Source organism: Coturnix japonica, chromosome 1 (genome assembly GCF_001577835.2).
Source record: "Coturnix japonica isolate 7356 chromosome 1, Coturnix japonica 2.1, whole genome shotgun sequence".
NCBI classification, from domain to species: Eukaryota; Metazoa; Chordata; class Aves; order Galliformes; family Phasianidae; genus Coturnix; species Coturnix japonica.
In genome coordinates this window covers 54,788,991-54,816,933 of record NC_029516.1, presented here as the reverse complement: position 1 = coordinate 54,816,933, position 27,943 = coordinate 54,788,991, and the positions used below count along the sequence as shown (strand labels likewise).

The window sequence follows — 27,943 nt, the reverse complement described above, 5'->3', positions numbered from 1 at the left end:
GACTTGGTGAAATTTGTCCACATTAATGTAAGAACAACATAACTCCATGTATTCAGCTGAAGCCAAAATATGCTCTGCTTCTAGGTTTTAAATGAAGGGGACAAACTGTAGTTTTTAAATAAAATAAAAGATGTGATATTTAATAATAACAAAGTATTGCAAATTCACTCATAGCTAGCAGTGCTTTAAAATGATCTCAAACAGCAAAATTATGACGGTTGATCAAACAGCATGAAGATGTTATTACTGTGGGAACGTTCTATGGTCAAATGATTAATGCAATTTCTTTTTAGCTTTTGTATATTTCAATCAGTGACATTAAAGTTTAGTTGTGTAGGTTTTTTTCCCTTCCCTTCCCTTCCCTTCCCTTCCCTTCCCTTCCCCTTCCCTTCCTTCCCTTCCCTTCCCTTCCCTTCCTTCCCTTCCTTCCCTTCCTTCCCTTCCCTTCCCTTCCCTTCCTTCCTTCCTTCCCTTCCCTCCCTTCCCTTTCCCTTCCCTTCCTCCCTTCCCTTCCCTTCCCCTTCCCTTCCTTCCCTAGTATTTTTGACTGCTTCCTGAGATTTTTTTCCTGGCATATTGTAGCTAATAGTCACATTCCTACATTACTAATTAATAAAAACACATTACTGTACAAACACTAGAGCTTGAAGAATCTGACCATGCCCTCCTTGCTACATTTCTTTGGAATTAATTCTTGAATGTGACATTTAACTGTTTTTAACAAGATTCTTCTTGCTCTTTTCAGCCTGCCTGGTCTTGATGTTGAATTGCTATGTAAACTCTCATAATTGGGGATTTTAGATTTATCTAATTCACATCAAGGACTATATTCTGTTCAGGAAGGGGTAATCATCTTTCTGTCTCCTGGATTTACTAAATTAGGGTTAATATTTAAAAGGCAAAAATAAAGAAATATGTATTGCATTATAGTTAGTGTAAAACAAACCAACAAAACGTATCAAAACATTTAAGAAGAAACACAGATAGGCATTTGAGCATGTGTGTATATGTACTTTTTGTGTTTGTTTGTAAAATATACTTTACATATAAAAAATGATGAAACATGATGCATATGACCAGGCAACTATCCTATTTCGTCTGCTTCCTGCCTACCAGTTTTCTTTGTGTAATGTTAAGTCCTGCTTTTCAATTTTTGTACAAAAGTACATCCACTGTCCTTGATGTGAATGCCTTATGCAAGTGATGCTGACTAATACTTGTTGGCAAAAAGGTGCATTTTGGATTTTTTAGATTGGCTGGAATATCTGTTTTGAGGCATCTTTTTTCTTCCCTTTTAATTTTTGTTTTCCCCAAGGCTGCTCTCCAAGTGGGTGGTCATGGAGAGAGGTTGCATCAGTGCCGTGAGGTGACACTTCTAACGTACAAGTCTATCCCCATGCAAGTGGATGGTGAACCTTGTCGGTTGGCTCCCTCGCTTATTCGGATCTCCTTAAGGAACCAAGCCAACATGGTGCAGAAGAGCAAGAGGAGAACATCCATGCCTTTGTTGAATGAGTGAGTTGGATGCATGCATGTCCTAATGCCAGGAGGCCTGTCTGACCAGCATATTCAGTCTTGGAATTTGCATGTATTGAACTTGCAGTGCGTTAAAAATATATATGTATATATTAAAAAAAAAAAAAGAAATCGCATATCCTGAACTTTCTACTGTACTGGCTTTCTTTTGTTCTTTTACCTTCTGGATTCACTGCTGCCTTGCTTTTAGGAAGGCTTGTATCTTTTAGTTATTTATTTAGAGAGGTATGTGAAGGCTCAGTGTTGTGCCTCTTGGTTTATGTTGGCTCTGCTCATATATGGTATTAGCCCTTAATGTTCTTGTGATTTGTTTTCTGAGTTTTATCAGTCTGATTTTTAGTTTCCTTTGAAGACTCTGATAAATTGCCACAATCAAGAACTACTCAGGACATCTTGCAGTCTCTACTATGGGAACATGCTGCCTTGGACTCCTGGAGGAGAGGGGTCTGGAGGCGTGGCAGGGGACATCTGCACTTTGTAGGGAATTGTTCTCTGGTACAGAAACCCAAAAAAGAAAGTCCAGTAGAAATTAGATAAAAACATAACTCTTCCTCTAGTTTCCGTACTCAATGGAAGGAGATAGCACTACTGAAGACTGGATTGGTGGAATAGAGAAACAGTGATTAGGGAAAAGGTAGGGGAATATAGTCAGAGAAGGAAAATGCATAGCAGAAGGTGGAGGTAGCACAAGTAGTGGAAAGGATGAAAAGAGAAAAGCAAAAATAACAGGAAACAGGAACTGCAAGGAAAAGAACACAGAATTAAATTTCTTTTTCATAATTAAACCTTATTTTTAAGTTTCAAGCACAATTTTAATTTTAATCTAAGAAAAGGCTAATACAATGGTATTTTATTAAATAATTCAGGTTATTTTTGTGGAGCTGTAATTCTCATACAGAGGGTCTTTATTTTGGTAAGATGAGAGATAGTAAGTGCCTTTGCTATTTCCAATTATTCAAGTGATGCAAAACAATCGGTCTGCTATACAGGCAGGTACTGGCCTAAAAGCTTGAAGTTATCAAGTTCCTTCAAGCATCCATGCAGTGAAGATTTCACTCTTCTGGGGAGCTGAGTTTGGGGATTTTGCTGTTGCATCTGTTATGGTGACAGGAAATTAATGAAGCAGTGTTTTTGAAGAGAGGTAATGCCTTGCATTAGACTAATATAGTTGGAAAAGTCAGCAAGGTCTCAGGCACACACACACCTCTTTTGGTATTTTAAAGGTTGTGTTTTCAGTCTTTGTCATGCAGTGAAAGATTGCTTCTCTTCAAACTTTTTCTTCAGCCCTTTAAAGGGTCATGCCATCTTCTGTTTGTCAATCTGTTCATGTAATCAAATCCTCCTTGGTTACTTTCAGTATCTTCCTATTCAGTTTAGCACATAGGGTTCTCTTTCAGAGACTAATGCTTTAAGCTTCAGTAGAGGCACATATTGGTAATGTACAATTGCTGTTTGTCAGGAAAATGCATAAGGCATACTCATTGCTCTTGAACAGTGAAGAATAGCAGACTATTGCCTATATGCAGTCAGGCCTGATTTCATCCAGCCACCTCAGCTCCTTCATTTCTGAAATCTGGAATTTAGTAGAGAACAGTCCTGAGGTATCTCTTTCTACACTGATGGGAGCTAATGCAAATGTCTTTACTTTTTAAAAAGAAAATTACTGATATTTTGATCTGATTCCTGATTTCATCTGATAAGCAGCATGGCTGTGCTTGGCTTTTGATATCCAAATTTGAACTGTAGTAGAGAAATGCAGAGTCATAGTGACGTCAGTTGTGCTTTGGTGCTGAGTCTTTTTATTTGATCGAGTTATGTGTGCACACCTGTGGTTTGGAAAAATACAGATGATCTCACAACTACAATAGTTTCAGCCTCGTGCGTTGGAAATAATGTGTATATGTGTGTGTGTGTGTGTGAATGTGCACTTCTAACAACTGTGGAAGGGTAATGAGAGAGGAGTTGAATCTTCTACTGTGACAAAAAGTAAGTGGAATGTTAAACTCCAGGAGGCATTTAATATTCTATTAAGTTAATTCAGTATGATGCTGATTTGTAGTATTTCACAAGAGAAAGCTTTTGATTAAATGTGTATCTATACTTCTTGTATTATCAAATTCTTATATTTGGTATATGCATATATACATTTCTTCTTAAGATTGCCACCTGAATGTTAGATGTTTGAGACTGGTGAGTAGGTCTGGTGCTATCCCTGGTGCTATCCCTGCAATTGCTGGAGAACTGTTCCTGAGCAACTTGCAAGAAAATTGCTTTTAACATTATCTTGTGTCACAGTAACTCTGAGCTGCTGTTATTGCTAACCTTGATGTGTTGATATATAGAACAGTGGGAATGTTCTTTGAAATTTTATCTAATCCAATGTAATAAGTGGAAAAGTATTTTATTTTTTAGAAATCTTACACCGTGTTTCTGTTTTATTATCCTATTCTTATTTGTTCTGGGAGTTTTGAAGAGAGGAGGATTTAGAAAGGGTAGTGAGCTTATTGTTTGCTTTTTGGATGCCTTTTAGTTTCTGTGGAATAACAGTATGTCAAATTCAAGAACCCATTTTTAGTGCAGATGAGAGGCAACAGAAACTCCAAACTTCTGTCACTTGTGAGCAAGCGGGCTTTGGAAAAATGATTCTCTCATGACTGTCAGAGCTGCCCATCTTCCTGACTGTGGTCGTTCTCCTTCAAAACATGTAGTTTTTTTTGTTTTTTTTTTTTTTAATTGTTGAATCACCTACTAAGAAATAGTGATTTTCTCAGTGTATTAAGAATAATACATAAGAATGCTTCTTCTAGCTTGTTTCTAATGGAGACAGTTAAAACATAAAAGGCAGACATAATCTCTTCCTCATCCTACAGTGTGTTAGGTCTACAATAGAGATAAGTAACAAACTAGTAAAGTGTTTGAACCCAGAAGCAATTTTGAAGACCAAGGAATATCAGAATGAGGTGATACTGTTGACACTTAGCTGTGGATTGAAACAATGCAGATAGTTAGGCTATGGAAAAAAAGGCAGATTGATTTGGTTGTTTTTCCCATTGGCTGCAAAATGTACCAGTTAAAGCAAATTTTTCTGCAGCGACATCAGCAGGCTCTTCCCCTCCTCCTCCTTTCCCCTCCCCTCTCTCTTCCCTTTGTAAATTATATTCCTGATCTCCTTCTCTTTAAAGACATGTCAGCTAAATTCCAACTCCTGAATCTCCTTTATTGATCATGGTTAATAGTGAAAGAGAGAACATGAGAGTTTGTTTCTCTGTGTTCAAGCCAACAACGTAGTCTTGTGGTGTAAAAGAAAAATATTTCTGGAATTAAAAGAGAAGCTGTGGCTTGATTTTCCAGGGGTAATTTTCTGACTAGAAACTACAATTCAATATACCACTCAGTAGGTTTTAGTCAGTGATCACTGTACAAACCCCAGAAGGTTTTTAGTTTGAGTTCAGGAAGAATGGAAGAAATGGTCTTTGTGATATAAAAAAGAGGAGAGGGGAGAGTTTACACACAAAACAATGTTGCATTCACTTGAAGGAAGCAAAGGGATTATTTAAATATAAATGCTAAGAGTTGGTCTTGGGAAACTCTATAAAAAAAAATAAATCATGTTTCCGTGAAGTACATGAGAGAGGGATGGAGACAGCAGTTTTCCATTCTGGAAAATCTCTAGCAAGGGTACTTTTCTTTCTTAGAATTAAATAAAGTTGACCAAGCTTTGCAGACAATTCCATCCATTCAGATTTTGACTTTGTTTGGACACAATTGCATTTATTCAGATCTTGGCTTTGATGTTTGTTTGCATTTTTGGACCTGCTTCCAAAGTCTGCTGCCTTGAATTTTTTCAGTGCCTGTGGAACACATATCCTGGGGCTCCCAGTCTTTGTAAAGCTGTTTACCTAGCTTGTCATTTGTCCTCCTCGCTCTTGTTTTTAGAAAGCTTTGAAGTGCCGTGTAGAAATATTGTTCTCCATTTGCATGTCTTCTGTTGCTCTTGGCTTCCCAGTGTGACCTTGGAGCTCTGCATGTATTTTCATTCAACTTTCATGTGACACATTCCTTTTGTTTCTGTTTAAATGTTGTATGTCTCTCTTTCTTCCACTTTCTTCCCAATCTCTTTTTCTCTCTTTCTACTTCTCTCTTTCTCTCTCTCTCCCCCCTCTCCCCTGCTTTTACCCTTATCTGTCCACACTGTGTACTGCCTTTCTCTTGGCCACTCATTTCCCACTGCCTATAGTATCCATAAAGTGCAGTCTGCTGACCTGAGGAGAGTCTCAGCTCCCCCCGATTCCTTCACTGTGTGAGTATCTGCCTTTTTTCTTCCTTTAAGGTTCTGTAATTTTTTGCTCTTCCCCTATCTGTTGTTCGAGCAGGAGCCAGGACAATAAAACAGTAAAATCCAGTTATAAAAGAATGACAGCATGCCAGGTGTGGGGCAGTGGCTTCATCTGTAAAGCACATGCATAAGATGGATGACCAGACCAGGTCTGGTGATTCTGTCCATGTTAAACCAAGAGTACAATTTGACATACAAGTCCATAGTACCACCCCTGAAAACAGTTTAGATGGGAGGCTTTTTTTCCTTATGCTTAAACAACAACAACAACAAAATCATACTATGGACAAACTTAGTCATAAAGCATCTCCAAATAAAAATTATCAAAATAGAAAAATAGCACCCCAAAAGAGTGGCATGGTATTGGCTGCATCTGCATTCAAGATGGAGCTGCCCCACTACGGTATTATTTTGATTGCCAGTAACTCTTATCTCGTAACTTGCTTAGATAGCCAGCTGCATTTTCCAAGAGATTGTTGTGAACAGTTTTATACACTTATGAGAGAGAAGCAGCAATATATTTATTGATATAAAGCAGTGATTTAACACAGCTTAATTGTAAGTAAGAGTGGCTTAACAAGATTTTCATCCAGGAAGTGCTCCACTAAATCATAAGTGGATGCCTTGGCTTACTAAATTGCAAATCATTGAATTAAAGATGTAATGAGCCCAGTCTCAGACCTGGTCAATAGTTTATGTTTAAAGGATTACATGTGCACAATCAATCTAATTTATAAACCTAGGAAAGCTAACAAAGCTTAGAAAGCTACTAGTCAATACTGAGAATCTCTTTGTGTCAAGAGATCTCTGCAGCAGGTGTAACCTTAAGAGGTGTCCCTGCTCGAGGGCAGGTCCTGTGGTGCAGCCCGCTGCTGTGCAGCAGAGCTCAGTGGGCTTTTGGGTTTCTCTTCAGTTGGCTCTTCTGGGGCAAGATGATTGATTCATAGTCATATTTGCACACTGACTGCAGATGGTAGTTTCCTCCAATTTTGGTATCAATTGGGCATTCTTCCAAATTTGACTTGATTCAGACATTGTCCAGCACTGTAGACACATTGCTCAAATTAGTTCTCGAGTATTGTTCTGTAGTGCTTTCCATGAATCCATACAGCCATCATGATCAGTCATATCCCTCATGACTGCAAATTATGGTTAACTGCTTAAGTCAGATGCAGCCATCACCATCACCGCTAGCAGTTATCAACTGAGTAGAGTTATGGAAAATAAAGGCCAGGTTAAAAGTCGGAAGCATAAAGTTGCAGGATGAATTGGCCACTTTAAAACACTTGTACAACTGTATATGAGTATCTTCTAATTCATCCCCTGTATGGAAAAGTGGTATTATGAAAAATTCGATGTCCATAGTTAAGAAGTAAAATAAAATTCACAGCTTACTATATCAACTCAAGAAATATAGTTTGGATTTAAAAATGCTTCTTGACTACTTGGTCAAAAAAATGCCATAAAATGTTTTGCTTTGTATTGGCATTCTTCTTGTCCTTTCAAACAGGATTATCAAAGTAATGAATTGGAAATGCATGACTGAAAATAGCAGATTACAGAGCTAGTCATGATCTTTAGAGCAGAATCTTGATTCCAAGCATGATTCTTATTTCATGATATAAGAAAATCAATGGTATATGTAAAAACAAAACCCACCAATGCTTCTCTGTTCTGAAAAATAAACACTTATAATAGACAAAATATAAATGTTCAACAAGCCAAGGACTTGGGGGGAAAATTAACTGAATATTTATAAAAGGAGAAATTTTCACCAGTACCTGAGGGTTCTAGTAGATAACCAATGAGCCATGAGCCAGCAACATGTTCTCATGGTGAATAAAGCAAATAGTATCCTGAGCAGTGGTAGGAGTGTTGGTAAAGAGACATGAACCTTCCCATCTGCTCAGCACTCGTACCACATCTTAAGTGCTGGCTTCAGTCCTGGACTCCTCAGTCCAAGGGATATGGAACTGGTGGAGAGAATCCAACTAAAGGTGATGAAGGTGCTTAAGGGACACTGGAACCTTGGGGAAAGATGGAGAGCTGGGACTCATCAGGCTGAAGAAGGGAAGGCTTGAGGGTGGGGATTTGTGATGATGTAAATATGTGAAGATGATGAAACCAGGCTCTTTTCAGTGGTATCTAGTGAGATGACAAGAGACAGTGGGTCCAAACTGAAACTTGGGATATGACATCTGAACATACAGGGAAGTGTGAACATAAGGGAGAGTGTACTGTGGTGGTGACTGGACTCTGGCATAGGCTGCTGTCCACTTAAGGTACTGTAAAGCTGTTGGACATGGTCCTGAAAAGTGCCTCTGAGTGTCCCTCACTGAGCAAAAATGATGGGCATGATGACTTCCAGAGGTGTCTTCCAGCCTTAGCCATTATGTGATTCCATCAAATTTTTGAAAGCTGCAAGTTCTTCCTTGTTATTTTGCAAATAAGGAAAGATTTCTAAATCAGTGTACCTTCCCTTTGTATCATATTTGCTGTACTCTGCTGTGGAACAAAAAGTAATTCAAAAAACTTTTCTCATATTGATTTAGTATCCTAAGCAAGCCCCTGTAAAACCTTTGAGAAAAGCTTTATTGCTTACACAGAACATTAAGCAAGCTGTGGGTCTGGGACAGGGAGAATTGTCTCCAAGTTGAGTGATATCCCTTGGAATATGACCTCCAAGTTTTGATAAAGTTTTTTTGAATACCTCATTTGATAACAGTTGTCAGAATAAAGCAGAGATTCATGAGTCCCAAACTAATTTATAAGTAAAAGATATTCTGTATCTTAACATCTGTAAAAATAGATTAAACATGCTGCTGCACTGTGGCTGCCAATTAATGTGTCTGGCAAATTAAAATAAGAACCCATGAGGTATTAGGTAAATTTGATTTGGGTTGTGAGGGCTTTGAGATTCAAATGTTCATTTTTTTTCATGAGCCCAAGCTACATTTTGTACTGAACAGCATGGAAGATTCTTTGGTGTCCCAGTGATAGATACAGCTTGTGTTAGATAAATTCCATGTTTCCTACAGCAGCATATGCATTGGGGACCTGGGGCAGCCAGAATGATTTGACTCATATGGTCTTTGTAGCAGAGACAGTGAAACTATAGTGTGATCTGTTTCAGATGTTTGTACAGGGGCACATAAGAAAATATAAGTGTTGCATTTTTAATCATGTCTCTTTTAAAAGAAAGGGAGACTTCCATTTTCCAGCTGTATGTTTATTAGGAATGAGGAGGATGTACATATGATAGTACATTTGCTTTATTTTTTTTTTCATTTTTTATTTTTAAATTGCAAAATCTTTGTAAATAGAAATACAAATATTGCCTTATCTGTAAAGGGATTCAACTCTTCAATAGAGTTGACAGAGTAATGATTACAGCAGGATGCACAAATAGTATCTGTATGCATGGCATACAGGCTACATGAATAACAAAAGCATAAAAGGAAAACGTTTTTGCATTTAGAGATCCTGATGTTTTGTGTTTTGAGTTGAATATGAGAATTGTCTGACAGAGGGAATGAGGCAAAAGGGGATAATGTGTTACAGAGAGAGCTATTTTCCAAATGCATAAGTAAGAATGAAAGTCCTTGCATACATCTTCCTTTTCTCTTTTAAATAAATTATTAGAAATTGAGTTTCCTGTTTGGCAAGTGGGCTCCTTCAGTGGGATAGTTGCTGTCAGAGAACCCACAGTGCTTGGGAATGCAAAACACGAGAGGAGTAGAGCTTGCCTGGTGAAAAAGAGGAAAATGAATGCCAGGATTCTCCCTGGTGCTTGGGTTTGTGTTTTAAGTGTATGGGTGGGTCCAGCTTTTAATACAGTAAAACACCTGTGTTCTTGCTGAAGCAAGTGCAAAGTTAATCTGACACATCCAGGGTAAAATTCAGCAAGCAGAAAGGAAGAAACAACTTTAGTGTTTCTGCAGTGGAGCTTGTGGGTATGCTTGTTAGGTGTACATCAGAAGAAAGTGGATCATTTTGGTCTATTGCAGAAGTACTTAAGTTTTAAGCAGATAAAAGCTGTCAAAAACACACTTATTTTTAATGCATCATTTGCAAGATTTTCCACTGAGATCTCAAAAGTAAGAGATCTTTCTCTCCTTTGGTTGCTGTTTTCCATTTTCTAATTGTTCTAAACACTGGAACATTCAATTAGTTTTGCGTGTTTATTTCTTCTCTAGCAGATGGATAATTCATTAATCTGTCACTGCAAACGTGCCCCAGAGGAGTGTGATGTTCTCTAAAGTTTAATTTCTGCAAGGGAGGGGCAAAAGGAGATTTTAGCTTCCTTTGCTGTTTGCCTAATTATATTAAAATCTGCATTTGGTTACTTTGATGAGGAATGTATGGAAGACCTATCAGAAATTTGTCACCTGGTTCCCTAGAATTGTTGGACAGTTTTCATCATCATCATCATTATTTCCTTCCTCCATGCAGACACAAAGAATAAGAAATGATTCACAGAGTTTATAAATAATTGATATGGAGATTAAGGCATATATAATTTAAAAGTTTACTCTCTCAGTATTATCAGCCGGGTGGCACAGCAGTGTTACCTGCCTGCTGTGCAGGAGCACCAAGAGTAAGGCCCAGAATGCCTTTGCCTGTTTTCTCTTTCCTGAGAGGAGAGCATGATCTTTAAGAAAAACATCTGTGCCCCAAGTTGTCTGGCACTGTCTTGCCAGTAGCTGCGTGATCAATTGGGTTGAGAGGAAGAAATCACAGCTATGGGAAAAGCTGACTGGGTTTTCTCATTGAATGAAAGTAGACGAGGTTCTGTTGGTGGTCTCAGAATTGGGTATGTGCTACTACTGTTAGTTTGAACGACAAGTGCTGGAAAGGGTTGTGTTGATTTTATTTATTTATTTATTTTCTACAACTGAGATGTAGGAAGGAATCAAATGCATAAATTTTCAGCAAGGATGCGGTGATTGTGTGTTCATGTTAAAAATGATTTAACCTTATGAACAGTTATTCAGGATGATGTTGACTTTCTAAGACCTATTCCTATACAAAGACTGGTTCCAGTTCTATCGTGTACCCTGGTGTGCCATGGGATGAGTATCTTTTCACAGAGGCAGTAGGCTTTTAAATGAACAACAAGCTATTTTTCTTATGACTGTCTACAGGTTTTAAGAATTTGCAGAAAGCATGCTATTTTCCTTAAAATGAGGATTATTCAATATTTATGTCTTCTATATTGTGGAAAAGCAAAATCCTATCTAATAGAGTTAATAGTATTTTCTTTTACTTTAGAAAAAGGAATGAAAATAATTATTGATTACTGAAATTATCTACTTTTTGATGAGGATGAATTAAAATAATTCTGAGGGGACTTTATAATATCTTTCATGGCTTGATCTGCAAAGTTCATTTAGGTTGTTATCAAATAATGCCACATATGTGCACTTCTGTTTCACGCTAATCAAAAGTCTGTCATATATAATTCAAAACAGTGAAATAGTTTACCTATGCTCCTGATTTGAGAAGACTGATATTTAGGCTTGTGTTTAACTGAAACCATTATAGCTGTTCAACAAGAATGAGCAGAATGTTTCAATTGACCTGACTCTGTGTTCATGATTCCATGGCCATATGACCTGTAGGATGTAATTCTGTGAACTGACCTGTTTGGGGAATGAGGTTCTTAATTAGGTTATTTAAGAAATAATGGGATTAATTCCTCTGTACTTTAAATTACTTTCCATTGACTATGTAATACACTATTTTGAAGAATAATAGGTGCAAAAATATTTAAATATGTTAGGTTGATTTGCAGTGCTGCTGTTTGTGATGACTTATTTGTAAATTTTCTGTTGCTCTGTCTGGAATGCTTTTCTTCCTGTCCTTACAGTTGGACAAGTTGTTTTATACAGTGTTCAGAAATATCCATTTCTATTAATACAGCATTAATACAACATTTGCTTTCAGTGATATTCACCACTGTATTTATTTTCACTTAGACATGATTGTGTCCTAGAGTTTTGTGGCTTCTGAATATGCTCAGTATGTCTAAACTAGAGGAATAGCACAAGGATTCCTTTGCATTGTCCATGATGATTACAAGAATATTGATGTAGGTATTGTGCTGCTCAGCTGCAGTTAATAGAACTCTGTATGCAAAGCATGAGTTATGTCAGTGAATGAACTATTCAGTTTGTTCAGTTTGACGGTATGCCATCATGTCAAATGTCAGTATGGTATTGCAAGGAGTGAATATTCAGCTTTGTGAATTTTTAGAGCCAAAACTATTTTGCATAGGTCATGAAATTCAGTAAGACAGTATGATGTCAGACAGCAACCATATTCTGAGCAAAGAGTATTTGCAAATAATCATGACCAAAATCTCAGATTTCAGTCACTGAATAATTTTTTTTTTTAATTTGTTTGTGCATATATGTACATGTATATACATGTATTTGAGTTGTGACCATATTACTTGTGACTAGACCTAAATAGATAAAATCTCTACCACTTTGAAAAGGCCTCTTAGCACTTATGTTTCTGAAATTGCTTATTTCCTATAGAAAATATTTTCTGAGATTATGCTTTTATGGCTGGGCTAGCTAAACTTCTCAGACAGGCAAAATGGCAAGTTCTGCTTCTCTCCATTTTTCCCTCTGGTGTGGAGAGCAGTTCTGGGCACTACAGCACAGAGTAGAAGGGAAAAGCCTGAACATCATACACGGATGAGGTCTGCAGTGAGGAAGAAATGAAAAAGAAGGAGTAGGGAAACAGATATAGCGTGATTCTTATTTGGAGTGCAAACATCACCAGTGCTGGGCTGAGCAAGTCCTATTTGGGTAACAACTTTTGGTAATAACACCTTTTGTTTTGTACTTGGGATTGGAAAGCAGTTTTTCAATAAAATTCCAGTTTGGATTGTTAAGACTTCAGCTGAACAGTATAGTTTTGGTTCTGGTTTCAGGAGAAACAATGGTTTGAGACTGTTTATTGGTTTAATTGCATTTGATTTAATTAGGGGCATAGCAGGAATAGCTATCTTTGTAGCACATTCAAATGTCACAGAAGAGATAAGGCATTGCTGAATTTCTCTCTCTCTCCATGGCCTTTCTTCCCAGCTGAGCTCAGAGAAGTCATCATTCATAATCAGTCACTCCCCCAGACCTACCACTAATCCCCAGCTTGTGAACCTATCTGCTGGAAGACTGAGCTACCTTCATAATAATGTGTGGTGGTAGAACACCATGGGAAAAACAGCATGGCTTCTTCTGGTATTGTACCAGTACATAAAAGACTTCACGTTTCAGTGCTCAGACTGTCATTTTCACGAACCCTACTACATGCACCGCATTATTTTTTTCCCCCTATGCAGTTAGGTTCCTATGTTTCTCTCTTGTTTCTTTCTTTCTGTCTTTCTTTCTTTCTTTCTTTCTTGCTTGCTTGCTTGCTTGCTTGCTTTCTTGCTTTCTTTCTTGCTTTCTTTCTTGCTTTCTTTCTTTCTTTCTTTCTTTCTTGCTTTCTTGCTTTCTTGCTTTCTTTCTTTCTTGCTTTCTTGCTTTCTTTCTTGCTTTCTTTCTTGCTTTCTTTCTCTCTTGCTTTCTTTCTCTCTTGCTTTCTTTCTCTCTTGCTTTCTTCCTTTCTTCCTTTCTTCCTATCTTTTCTTGACTAAAAATCAAAGCTCCCACAATTTTCATTTTGAATCTTGTGTTTTGTATAATTGGGAAGGCAACATAATTTCTCAGACTATTTCCATTTCTAATCCAGCAGTGTGACATTTGAAGTTATCTAGGGGGGAAAATAGTGTCAGGCATTGAAATTGCATTCTTCTTCCATCTATGTATCTTTCTTCTGACTTGCATGCACTAATATTGTTGACTCCAGGTAGCAAGTAGTGATCTGACACAATGGTATGTGTTATTAAGCTATTCCCTGAAGCTTTGCTGGAAGTTATCACCCTGCATGTTTGTCAAGCAAAATCTTACTTTAAATATAGAAAGTTAGCTGGTATCTTGGAACTCTTTTGTCCAATAGTCCCTGTCAATCACTACAGAAAACACATAGAGCAGCCTATATGCTGCTGAATGCATCAGTCTTGCAGGAACTGTTAGCATTCATGATGTATTCTAAGTTATTCCTTATGTATTTTCATTTTGATATTGAAAGTCATATTCAGAACAGAAGGAATGCAGCTTCTTGTAACCTGTTGCCTTAGACCCTCAATTCATTATCCTTTATCACTTTTAGGTTAGGAGTATTTGTGTTAGTAGAGTTATTTTTATACTGGTACTTGATTTTCAATCTTTGCTTTCATCTGTCAATGTGTGGCAGAGCCGTTTATGTCAACAGACAGAAAGTATGCAGTAAGGAAACTAAAATACTTGGTAATTACCATCTCTGTGTCTCTGCTTCAAACTGTGTGTTTAGGTCTGTAGTATTTTCAAGTCAAAAGGGAGATTACTTGTTTGAAAAGTAAAAAAAAATAATAATAAAAAAAAAAATTATTACATTTCTGGGGTTTGAATTAGCATCTAAAATGGCAGTCCTGAAGGTCAAATATTTTAAAACTGAAATAAAGCAAACAATAAGCTTGTCTTTGTCAGTGCACAGAATTTTAACTTTTAAAAGGCATTGTGTGCATTAAGAGTTCTGTTTTTAAGTAGATTAAAACAAAGTGAAAGTAGACAATCTTTTGGTGCAAACGCAGAATCAAGAATCTAATTTTAGGTGAGATGGACCTGTCAAGACAGATGTTTTATATGTGTATTATAATGCACAAGCTATCTTTCTCTCTTTACAAGTGGAAACTGCAAATGTGGCCAAGTTTACATAGCATTCAGTTAAACAAAATCTAGTAGTAACAGTAAGATGGAAACTTGTATGAAATAAAAACAAAGCTCTTAAAAAAACCCCTGTCTATCAATTACTGGCCACTCAAATTTATGGATAGGAACCCGTGAAAGATTTCAAAAGTATGCAGGCCACCAAAGCATGTAAATTTGGCTGAAATCTGTAGAAATGAGGTACTCAAACTTATTTTTATGGTCTCCCTGCCATATGTGTATTAGACTCTAGTTTGGCAATCTAGCTCTCAACAGTGTTTTGTTTCCTGCTTCCCAGAATGGAGCTACTGAAAGGATCCTCTGGAGATCCAAGCGAATGTCCTGGTAGACTGAGAGGAAGAAGTCCTCCCAAGAAGGCATCTGAATCCTGAAGCAAAGCTTTGTGGATTTTCTGACTTTAGGGATGCACAAAAAGACAGATTGCAATGGGAAGGGATATCTATATAGAGATTGATGAGCTCAGAAAAGCCTTTGCAATTCCAGATCACATAGCCAGTAAATAGGCTTCTTGATCTCGCTTGTCATGTAAGATACAACATCTATTTTGTGCAGTCAGTAGTCCTAATTTTGTAAAAACACAGTGGTGGGTCTGTGAGGATCAGTCCCAGTTTTGAAGAGGCTTGCTCTTATTATTCTTTCACAAAAGGTTAAAAGTCATTCATAGTGTATTTCATTTTTTGCTCTTCCATGGAAAACTTTTTCTAAGAAGCTTTCTTTTTATTTTTTATTTTTTTCTTTTTCTTTTTTTCAGTCCTCATTCCATCCCTGAACGCCTGCGGATCAGAGTGAACCGGATTAATTTGCAAGAATATGAGGGGCTACATTACGACAAGGAAAAGCTCCGTGAAGCTTGTAAGTTGGAAGAAGCTGGGTTGTAGCTGTTCAAATGTTTTCAGATATGTTCAGATATTTTCTTAATTGTACTTTCTGCATGTTTATTTATTTTTACTATAAAGTGTTTTTCACATCTGCTTTTTTTATTTGTGTCTTTGCATTGACTGCTGACTTTTTTCTAGCATATGAAACTTACCAAGGCTTTACAATTAACAGCAGATTTGAAGGAGAGACCCTCAAACTGAGAGGGTTATCATAAAATCACATAACCATATAATTCTCAGAGTTGGAAGGGACTTGTAATGGTAATGTAGTCCAACTCCCCTGCAATGAATATGATTTTGCTCAGGTGCATTTATCTTGGGAAGGAAATCTACCTTCCTTTATTCTTTAAGAGCCTTTGGTTTTGCACATAAGAAAATAATCACTGTTTTCTCTCCACATGTAATGGTTTAATTGCCACATTCAGGGGTAAGTCAAAAGCAGACAGATGGTTGCTTTGGCAACACTGATGATGATGATCCATGCTTAGAAATGGAGTTCCTTTCCTTAGTGACACACAGTCATTAATCAATGAGGGACACGTCTGCTTGTGATAACAATTTAATAGAGTCTTGTTCATGCATCTGGCTCATTATTCATCTTAAATTACAAGCATGACTGTTTGTTGTGCAACAAAGCTTCAGCTCCCTCTGTAATATAGAGTGCTCTGGTAATTACAGGATGACAATCCTTTTAATTGGTTTGCTTATCTTACTGTTGGAAGATAGTTAAACTGTTTCACTTTCACCCCTCCAGTCCCACCCCTCCTTATTCTTCTCTCATTTCATCTGGGCTCCTTCCAACAAAATAACTGATATGCCTTGAATTTTAATGTAGGTCCTGACAGCCTTTTCTGAAGTTTCTGTTAGTAGATTTCAGCCATAATCAAAGCAATCTAAGCCTTAATCTGTGGGCTGAGGAGAATTGTAATAAGAGAAGAATTATGGCTCACCGGAGAAGAATTTCTTAAGAGTTTAACCTTGAGTATCCTTAGAATCACCTTGGACAAATGCTTTTGAAACTCTGTTGGAAGCAATCTGGTTCCTTTGGTGATTCTTCCTATGCCTTTCCACCTGAGGATAACTATCCTTATCCATTCTCACAGCAGATACATTTATTTATTTGTTCGTTTATTTTAGTAGTATATAATTTAGTATCTAGTATATTTATAATTTAGTATGGTGCCATTTAGTATATAATAATTAATCATTAAGAGACACTGCATCATCTGACATAAGACATACATACACCTTTTTACACTGGTGTCTCTGCAACTGTACATAGATATTAATTATTTGTCACGTTCATAAACAGTAACGGTAACATAATAGAAAATGGATAGATAATGATCTAGAAGCTTTGAGATTGGGTTTTAGACTACACACACATTTGATCACTTGCTGAGCATGTACTCAAGAAGCTTTCATTTAAAAAGTAGATGTTTGTATATTAAAAGTTAAAGTGCTTTCTTTTAGGTACTGATAGACTACTTTCAGTAGGATACTTTTGTCTCTTTCAAATTGCTGACTGGTCAGCTTGAAAGTACTGTGTAGGAGGACAATTCTTCATAGACTGTTCATGAAGTTGCTTTTCCTCCCTGTCCTCCTTCACCTGTCTCAATAATTACTGTAAATTACTGTTTTTATGTTAAAATATGATAAAACAAATAATGTCCCCATTGAATTATAAAAAGAAAATCAGAGAAGATACCTTACTTTACCCTTTGCAATTATTAGGAAAGACTTGTATAAGAATTCACAACTTACAGCACACATTCACAGTCATCTTCCTACTTTTCTGGATATAGAACTTTAGTAATGCCTGCAAAAGTTGTCCAATCTTTAGCTTACAAGAGGCTAATCTTGATTTGAAGAATTCTAGTTGATGCTAACTATGTCTGAAGAAAATCTCGTATGAGAAGTGCTGTCTAAATAATCAGAAATCAACTGTTTCAAGTATTCTCCTTGAATTCCATGAAGAAATCCCTGTGCCTTACTGAGCAGAGGACTAATATCACAGCATCCCTGTGACTTTTACTGCAAGGTGCTTGTATCTTCTCTGGAAACTGAGATGTAGTCAGACATTGAGCTGAATTGTTACACTGGAGGACTACACTTAATTTTTTTTAAAAAGAAAGGGGCAGGAAAATTGTGTAAAAGTTCCTTTTAAGAAGAGCAGATAACCATTTTAATTGTTTTTCTGACATAGATTATTGGTTACATATGAAATGTTTCTTTTTCTGGTAGCAGGTCTGTACATCACTGCCTGCCTGGCACCATAATGTGTTTACTGCTTCTTTGTAAGAAGTATGCTGTCTCAGTGTATGTCAGCAAATTTCTTCATGGAACATTGCCACTTAAAGTTACTTGGCTTGAGAGGGAGGAGAGAAGTAGTAAGGCAGGAACAGCAACTCTCCTTTATTCTCCAAGGTGGCCATAATGGGTAGGTAAAGAGGGTTTTTACTGTCCAGAAGAAATAAATCACCATGGTGAGTGACAGATTTTATCAGTCTGATTCAAAAATTTAGTATGGATACTGTGGGCTAGCAAAGTAATTATTAGTGATACTGCAAACAGAGAAGCTGTTGACCCTCTCAAGATAGGGAGGCCTTGACAAATTACAGGCCTGGGCAGTCACCAAATGAATTGAGTTTAACAGGAGCAAGTGCTGGATTCTGCAGTTGGTATATAGGTACAGGCTGAGGGACAGGACTCTGGAAGCAGCTCTGTGGGAAGGTATCTAGGGGTTCTGACTGATGGCAAGTTGAACATGAGACAGCAGCCAAAAGGGCCAGTTGTACCCTGGTTGCTAGCACTGCCGCTGGACAAAGGAAGGGATTGTCCTGCTCTGCTCTGTCTCCTCACATTGAGCACTGCATGCAGTTTGTGCACAATATAAGGACATAAAGCATAAGGACATAAAGAGTATCTGAAGGAGGAGATAGGCAAAGGGTCTGGAGGAGAACATGTGTGAGGGGCAACTGAGGTCAGTGTAGATAGAAGCTGCATGTAACCAGGATTTGGACTTGATGATCTATGTGTGTCCTTTTCAACTGAGAATATACTACTATTCTGAGAACTCACAATGGGCCACTCACATTGTTGCAACGGTATTTCTTCCAGATGTGTTGTTTTAAGTGGGGTTAGCTTACTGCAGAACATCTGTAGCTCTCAGGAACATGTGTGTCTCACTTGATGCTCACAAGAGATTAGATTTACTTGTCTTTTTAAGCTTTTGCTGAATATCTAAAATTTAATTCTGGAATACTGTGCTTACCATCCATTCCCTGCCCACACCAATTAAAAGCACTTTTATCTGCCCGTAGTTTTTGAAGACTAAACCAGAATCCCACAGCAATCTGAACAGGAAAAGGAAGCCAGTTAATAATGACTCATGCTGTTATCCATGAAGGAACGATAACAAAGAAGCTATTAAGGTTTTTGCCTGTCACATCTTCATAATAGAGTTTTGAAATCTCTGACATCAATGTAATAATCTGGATCACTTTAATTCACAGTAAATACATTTCACTTCCCTGGTTTGCTCAAAATACTGATTTGATTCTATCAACTGCTTCATCTGAAATTGTACTACCCGACATCTAACAACTCATCATACAAACTGTTCTGTGAAGATTAATCTTCACTCCGTTGGAGGTAGACATCTAATTTTGAAAACCTTCTGAGCAATTAAACAGTGTCATTTTGTTCTCTGAAGGGCAAAATTGTTCTTAGCCTGTTCTCCTTCTGTTGCTCTTTACTTTTCTTGTCACTGCAGCTGGCATTTAACCAAGATGCTGTTTCTGAATTGTCCCTTCTTTCCCTCCTCTATGCTCCTCCTTCTCTCCTTCATTCTGTCAGCATCTCGGTATTGTCTGTGTGATGATTGATGATGGTACAGGGGTTACTTATTGATCCTTCTTTGACGCGGTTGATTAAGTCCATGCACTCTTTTAGGAAAGGGATATATCTTGACCATTTTTAGTTATGTTGCAATGTTCTTTGCTGCTGCTCATGTATTTGTTATCTCCAGTACATTCTTTTATAAGTCCCAAGCACTTGTCACCCTAATAATCGTTTTCAATTCCTCTTGCCTGATGTAATAGTTAGTTGTTCCTTAAGTGTCTGAGATCATCATATTCAAAAAGTGAATTCAGTTGATGTTTCTAGATGGGCAGAACTTAATTCTGTGTCTCTCCTGTGCATCTTCTGTGTACTGTTTCTGATTTCCTTCTATGGCAGGAAACTATGATTGAAAACAGTGTTTTGGGGGAGTAATTCTATTATTTTTAAAACAATGAGATCTTGTTTATGAGACCAGATTTTCCCATTTCGCTCTTCTTATGAAATTCTTGGCGGCGGAGGTATATACAGAGATTATTAGAAACTAATACACCCATGAATGAATTATTGACTATATGGTTCTCATCCATGTTTTCTCCTTAGAAACATTACTGTAGATTTGCACTATGAATCTGGATGGGTGAATTGGCTCACTAGAAGCCGTAGATACAAAGCTTTATTTGTTTGTTTGTTTATTTAATAGAATCTGTCAGTTCTTAGTGTTTTTTACATAATTTGTATGTTCTTGGAGGTCCCATCTTGCTTAATCAGTGCCACTAAGATTAAGGAAGAATCATACTCAACCCCAGTGACAGCAATATTAGAAATAAATATCAGCTGTATGAGCTCTTGGTCTCCTGCATCACCATATATCACACAGAATTGGCCATTCCTTATCTCCTCTGGAATAAAATGACACAGAAAATTGAAAAACAATTTTTGAAGAAGATTTATCTCCATGTGTGTAGTAATTGATTTAGTTACCATCTTAACAACCTCTTTCTGTTTAGCCTCCTTACTTTTTGTTTGTGTGTATTGAGATAGGAGTAACATGATGTGACATTAATCTTAGATTCTTATTTCTCTCCCAGTAATCTGTCCCTTGCTAATTATATCTAGCCAGATATCTATGCTGCATATGTCTTGTCTTCAATTTCTGTAGGTTATCTGAGTGTTTTGGGGTCATCTGATAAATTCTTATTGAATACAAGTACTAACAATCTTGTGAGTAGTTTGAGACATGTATGTGGACAGAGATACCATGATTTCCTCATATTAGCAGTGTATTTACCACAGTTTGAGAATCCCACAATTAGGAAATCATAGAATCATAAAATGACTTGGGTTGGAGGGGATCTCAAGGATGAACTAGTTCCAACACGTGTGCACAAAGGTGTAGTGGATGAAGACAGTTTGGAGAATACTGTGTGATTTTGAGCAACTAATGAAATAAGAAAAAGCCAGTGCTGAGGGCTTGGTATTTACATCCTGAATCCCCATAATGTGAAGGATGCAGGAGTAGTGATCTGCTAGGTGACTATGGTCATAAAGGGAAAACCAGAGTTAGCAGATGGAATCAGGACAAGGTTGATTAGCCATTAAAGGGAATGTGCTCACTGGGGTGCAACATCAATCTGGATGGATGTAGTTGGAGTGGATTGCATACAATTATAGAATGGCCTGCGTTGGAAGGCATCTCAAGGATCATCAGGCTCCAACAAACTGTTGTAGCATAGCTACAAACCCACTCTTCTGTCCTGTAAGAGAAGGACCAATAGTTGCTTATTTGTCAGGAGGTTTCTTAGCAGATGTAGTAGCTTATCAGTAGAGGCACTGTAAACGACAAAATTGCCTATAGACTATGCCAGTTTTCACTTGCTTAGAAGACACCGTATTGCTCTAACAGCTCTGCTTTCTCAAGGTGTATTGTGCAGATATTAGCTAATTCATGCACTTTTTTTTTCTTTCACATCAATGTAATAAGGTCTGAAACTTTGAGGATTTAATGAGCTGCCTAAAGCTACCTAGCAAGATGATAATCAGGGCAAGAGGATTAGAAGTTAACAATACGTTAAATATTGCAAACTCTGTTCATTCTGTGCTTGTAGTTTCTCATGGTGATGTGTACAGATGCAAACCACTGAGAAATGTTTGTAAATGAAACAGAAATGACATAAAACAAAGAGAAAGTTGTCAAATACATTGGTTATGTCAAAGGAAATCTCTCTTTTTGTCTTTTGATGGATCAGACATCCTGAGTTTAATCCAGGCACCACAGTGGATTATATTTCTGTCTTTGATACACACCCAATCACATGCACGTGTTCATACACATGTATTCAAAGACTAGAAGGACACAGGAGTCTTAACAGAAGAAGAAATAGGATTTGATCAGATGGCTAAAGGTAGTAGCACAATGAATATATACATAGGTGTTGAGACAGGCAACTTGAATCCTGTCGTTTTATAACTTTGAGCTCTTGACTTTGTGGTCACGACATTTATTTAACAGAGGGTATATCATTGCCTGGATATGCAAAAAACAACCACAAACAAACCAAAACAAGCAACACGAAAAGTTCAGTGGTAGTCTCAGTTACATTTTATGCCCAGATATATGAGGATATTAGAATTTAAACTCTAGTATCAAAAAAAAACCAACTAGCAACCAGCCAAGCAACCGAAGAAAGCTTTGTTTCTGTCAGAGGAATAAACAAAAGGGATCTGAGGAGATATATGGGATAGATTTGTTTCAGAAAAAAAATCCTTTTGTAGAAACTCAGTTATGTTGAAACCACACTGGAGAAGTCACATCTCTTAATTTAAGTGTCTGAATATCTTAGAATTATCTCACAAGAATTTACTTGGTTCTTCACATTTCTAATATCAGCAAAAATGCCTTGGGAAAATGATGTTTTTATAACATTTCCACTAGTGAGGATCCTTTATTTGCTACATTAAACATTTACAGCCCCATGTCTAATCTCCCCTTTCCCCTGAGGTATATGTCAGTGTTGAAATGAGTTTTCCTGGCATTCACATCTACCTTAATGATCTGCCTTGAGGCTGTCTTATTTGAGATTTGAGTGGGTTAATCATGGTGTTTAGATCACAAATTGAATACTTTCATAACAATAAATGGGGAAGTTAATTGAATTTTACTTTTTCTTGATGGTGTAGTATGCAGTGTTCAGACAGTGTCTTTGTTACTGCTGAAGTGTTTGCTAGCTTTAGGTTTTCAACATAATGGGCACTTAATAGGAAGATTTCTTCTTTGCTTACATAAATTCCTTAGCTAATTTCAAAAGAGCTTAAGAAAGTGCAACTAATCTTGCGGTTTTTAGAGCATTACACTAGTCATACTGCTGTATCTACCTCACCCTCCTCCTGCTGACACTTGATTTCAGTCAGCATTGCTAGGAACAAAAAGCTTTCCACAGTGCTGGTTCAGAATATGAAGCAACTATCTGACTGTCTCATCTCCTGGGGTTCTTGTGCTGCTGCTTATCCAGGCAGTATTAGAGTATGTATCTACAGCTCCCTGGACAAAGTTCTTTTCACCATTCAGGGAATACAAAGAAGCTGGGAACTGGATGCAAGCAGTCAGAAGAACAGGCGCCTCAGGAGAAAAAAATGTCTCCTGAATGCTGTGGTTTGGCCTGTGATCTGAGAATATCCCCCGTGTTTGTTGTATTCCCATGTGTGGATATGTCTGTGTTGTCACAGGAGTGGATAGTCTACGGGTGTCTAGGAAAGCTACTCTGCAGTGTTTGTGCTCTTAATACATGCAAAATTTTGTTTTCCACTCCTACATTTCAACTAATATGTCCAGTAATCACTGTGTCCCACAGCACTGGTTTTTGTAGCTCGCATCCTTATCCACACAGACTATTCAAAAAAGGCAGAAGTCCATTAATTCCCTAATGAAAATGTTCACAATGACATTGAATGTCAGGCAATGCATGCACATTAACCTTATGTCTTTACCTGATTCATCACAACTTACCTCATTTGATGCTTGGACTAGATGAGACTAGTCCAAGTCTAAGTCCAAGTCTAGACTAGGTCTTTTCTAACCTTAATGGTTCTGTGATTCTGGCCCCATTGCACAGTGTTGTCCAGTGTTTAGAACAAGCAACAGTCCTGCGGTTTAAATCTGAAAGGGCTTGCAGGGTTTTCAAAAAGCTGCAATTTTCAGGCACTTTGAAAATCTTGGCTATATAATGTGTTGTGTGTGTTTACTGTGGCTTATGATATAAATGAGGGCTGGAAACATTTCACTTGCTGGAAGGCAAATGTGTTTCACAGCAACAAAGAACAAATGAAACAATCCTTCCGCTAGAATTTATCAAGCAACGTTTTAGCATATGAAGTAATGTTGCTCAGTAATGACCTTAGAAGTTTTTTAATTGAACACAAACCATGTGGGATGGAACCATATGGGACCCACCTCACACACCTTATCCCTTAGTTAGCCACTGATGCATAAAACCAGACACGCTCATTCAGGATTTCCAGGCAGGAGAAGTCGCACATCCCTTTTTAAGAGCAAATTATATATATAATTAATGTACAAAATGCAGATGTAATTAATTACACCTATGGATTATAATCATATGTAATGATGCAGATAAGGCTCAGAAGCATCACAGCTCAGCCATCTATTGCATACTAGTGTTTTCTTTACAAGTATTTTGGTGCATTTCTTTAGAATTCCCAGTGTTTATAAGGTCCTTCTGCTTAGGGCTGTCAGCAGCGGTGGAGGTTAAGGATTGTCATTCTGGGTTAGTTCCACTGTTTCAGTGGGTTAAAGATCTGGACCTTGTTAAATTGAAGGAAGTTATTCAATCCAAAAGGGACAAAATGTGTGGTGACAATTTATGAACCAGTGTTGTATCTCCCTAGCGCTTTCTAACTGTTGGAGATGTAGTCATGTCTGTTGCAATTCACTTTTTAGTGCTCTAAAAAGTCTCAGCCCTTTCAATAAGGGCTGCAGAGGGATTTACTGAATTAAAACTAGATGGTCATTAAGTGCTCTTTGCCAAGAGCATAAGGGTCTCCTGTCAGAGCAGGTTAAGCATTAGCAAACACAAAGTAAAGGGAATCAGTCTGTAACTCAGGGTGTTGGCATACATAAAGCAGACCTGACCATTGACCTTCATTCCACTTAGCTTGTCTCACAAGCTCTGTTGAGTAATGAAAAAAACCCTAGAGGTTGCAATGAATAGTGTTGTCTACTGGGCGTTCTGAATACAGGCAGGTGGATTGGGATGACTGTTGAATGCATTATTTGATGAGTAGTGTGGGCTTTGCTTCCCTCGTTTTCCTTTTCAGCCCCTCTTTCTTTCCTTTATTTCCTCTGCTTCTGGTTTTCTGAGACTCATATCTACTCTGTTTACACTGCTTTCTGAACATGACGCTGACAGAACTGGTGATGTATCTTTGGAGCCCTTCACTGGCCTCTGAGCTCCATTATATCCTTCAGTCCTGTAACTGCTTCCTGTCTTCTCCCTGAGATCATTGAATTTCTCATTATGTTTGCAGCCTTGGTGAGCCTCAAGAAAATGAGCCATGGAGGTGTTCCCCATTGTGTTTTATCACTAACCTGCTCCCTTATCAGAATGAAGAGCTTCCCAACAGACAAGCATCTCAGGGACCCTCTTAGTCAGCACCTACTGAGTGACAGTAGTTTGCTGCAGCAAAGCTGTTCTTTCTGTTTATCTCAGTACTGTCATTGACTTTAAGTTGCTTTTAAGTTACCAAAATTGTTTGTGAGCTGATCTTCTTCTCTCCTTCTGGAATACTTCATATGATGATTTAAATCCATTTCCTGCTGCTTCCGTGATTTTGGGGGCAATGTTTGACTAAAGACCCTTGAGGGAGAAAAAATAATATTATGATTCAGTTTCAGACATTTGTGTGCTTAAGAATTTTTGTACTTGTTCCCTTTTTATCTAAAAAGATTTTAGTAGACAGCTCTCATGGTAGCCTTCTGGTAGACTCACACATACATTTTCTGCCCTCTTTGTTCTTCTCCCCCCCCCAACCCCCCCCCAACCCCTTTTTTTTTAACAAAGAAAACTTAAAGTCTGAAAGAAAAGAATAGTTGTGGAAAATGAAACTCCTCATTATCTAAAATACTACCTTTGACTGAGGGTTATTTTTGCTGTTATATATAACATATATATATATATATATATACAAAATATATATTTTGGTATATATTGCTGTATTTTTGCAAGTTTTTCTTTTCCCCCCTTTTCCCCTTTCCTTTCTCTTCCCCTTTCCTTTCCCCTCTCCCTTCCCCTTTCCTTTTCACTTTCCTTTCCTTTTCCTTTAATACATTGTGGACATGTCAGTTTTGTGTACAAATGGAACGATATCTGATATTATTTAAAAGCACCCTTGCATCATAATAACATGATGCTAGTTTTCTCCTATGTCAGGCTGTGACCTCAGGGGGATACTCTTTAACTCTGGTTGTTTGTTGTCTGCTTTTTACTGTGGTTGTCATTTTGCTTTGGAGACACAAAGATGGAGCTGATAACCTCTGAGTATACTCTTTATTTCTTAAATCCTGTCATAAAATGTAGTGAATTAATATGCTGCAGCTTATTGACATTTTCTTTTTCTCCTGCTGAAGCAGAAGTTTCATTATAAAGCAATAAATAAACACCTTTAATCTTAAGTCAATAAACCAATAAGCTCAGGCTGGAAAGCAGGAGCAGCCATATTCTTTGGTGTCAATAACAGTTCCTGGTGAGGTCTGCCAGAGGATTAAAAGGAAATCCCCAAATTACTGTTTACAACAAAATCCTCGTGGAATGTAAAAGTAATTTAGAAAATAAATTTATTTTTTAAACCATCTAAATCACATGTCACTGGATTTCATCGCTTTAATTCATTTCTGTAGAATCTTAAGTGTTTTGAAAATGAGATACTATAAAGTACATTTCTTTGCAAAAAATAATTGATGTTCGCATCAGATAAGGAGGCACACAATTTTGCTGAATCTCTTTTAGCTTTTATAATATAAAAGGAAGTTGAATTTCAGAATCTTTGATAATTACAAATGCGTAAGGCAAATGATGAATATTATGTTCCTGATTTTAAGTGACTTTCAGGATTTCATAAGGAGCGAGCTTATGTGAGGACATTAAGAAAATAAATAACAAAACAAACATACTGCAAATCTTTTAAAATCCAACAGACCTCAATTAAAGACATTTCTCTGTGTTTTTCCTTTCCCAGCCATTCCCTTAGGAATTATAGTTGTACGAGGAGATTGTGACTTGGAAACCTGTCGTATGTATATTGACCGTCTACAAGAGGTAATTTTTTTTGTGAATTAAGTATCATTTGTTAGTCTGTATTATACACCTTCCACTCCTGAGTGCTTAGGTCTAATGATTGCAACAACTTTGTATTGCAAGTATTGCAGATTGCCTCCTGCTGAAAACAAAACTTTAGAGTTATGATGCGCTATTAAAACCGAGTAACACAAAACATTATTTTCTAAACAGGAAAAAATAAATCATGCTGAAACCATTTAAATTATAGCAGAATTGATTTGTATTGTTGTGTTTGCTTCTTCTTGAAATTGAACAGAATACAGGCACTCTCCACATTCATTGCTGCATTTATACCAATTTCTGAGCAAATTAGTGCTTACAAACTGTATTATGTAAGGATAAATATCATGGTATTTCCATGGATCTAATTATGCAAATATTATTCTCTAACAGCCACGGAGTAAACAGAGGCTCCAACAAACACCTCAAATATCAAAATGATATTTCAAACAAATACAGAAATATATGCTTATCAGCTAATACTGATGTAGCCTTTATCTTCTTGAATGCTTTGCATCTGGAAGGTATTTCCAATACAACCTGGGAAATTGAGAATCCAAATGCCCCACTACTTGAATAATTTTAATTGTGTATGCACTTAGTGATAAAACTGGTGGATTTTCATTTATAGAGTGCCCTCACTGTTTCATAATCTTGTACTGATAGCTTCCAAAAACATTCACAAGTTTGGTGACCTTACATGGATTTCTGAGAGCCTGTCTCACTTGGCACAGGAGCTATGGACCTCATTGTTCCTACTTCAGTCTCAGAATAGAAGATTACAATACAGTAACTGGGATGATGTTTGCAGCATTGAGATGACATCCTTGGCATGAGGTTATCTTAAAAAATGGAAAAATATCAGGGGTCTTCTTTAGTGTGTTAATTACTCAGAAAGGATTACAAAAGACAGTATTAGGGCTTTTACATTTATTCTTTTTGCTGCAGGTATTCTAAATTTAGAACTGTGATATACAAATAGATCTGTGAAATGGTAAAAAATCATTAACATAATCTCTGTAAAAATTTTTAAAACTAGACTGTTTATTTTTTACCAGATGCATTTAAATGCAAACTTTAAGAGAGGTCTTTTTGACTATTTTCTGGCATTTGTTTAACATACTTAAAACCAGTGAGAAATGCTTGCAAATTTACTTTATGATGTTTAGCCAGTCAGAACTG

General features: G+C 37.2%; 1 protein-coding gene across 6 annotated transcripts in view; it reads left to right on the top strand.

The window, feature by feature from the left end:
- Positions 1–27,943, top strand: part of DGKI (diacylglycerol kinase iota) — a 199,526-nt gene that overhangs the window by 119,751 nt on the left and 51,832 nt on the right. For 4 of the 6 annotated variants that reach the window (XM_032445600.1, XM_032445592.1, XM_032445595.1 and 1 more), the window contains 4 exons: positions 1,316–1,515; positions 5,774–5,836; positions 15,443–15,543; positions 26,661–26,740. In XM_032445600.1, coding sequence (XP_032301491.1) covers positions 1,316–1,515; positions 5,774–5,836; positions 15,443–15,543; positions 26,661–26,740 — 444 coding nt within the window. The remainder of the gene's footprint in view (positions 1–1,315; positions 1,516–5,773; positions 5,837–15,442; positions 15,544–26,660; positions 26,741–27,943) is intronic. The other 2 variants (XM_015866633.2, XM_032445594.1) reach the window with 1 other exon arrangement.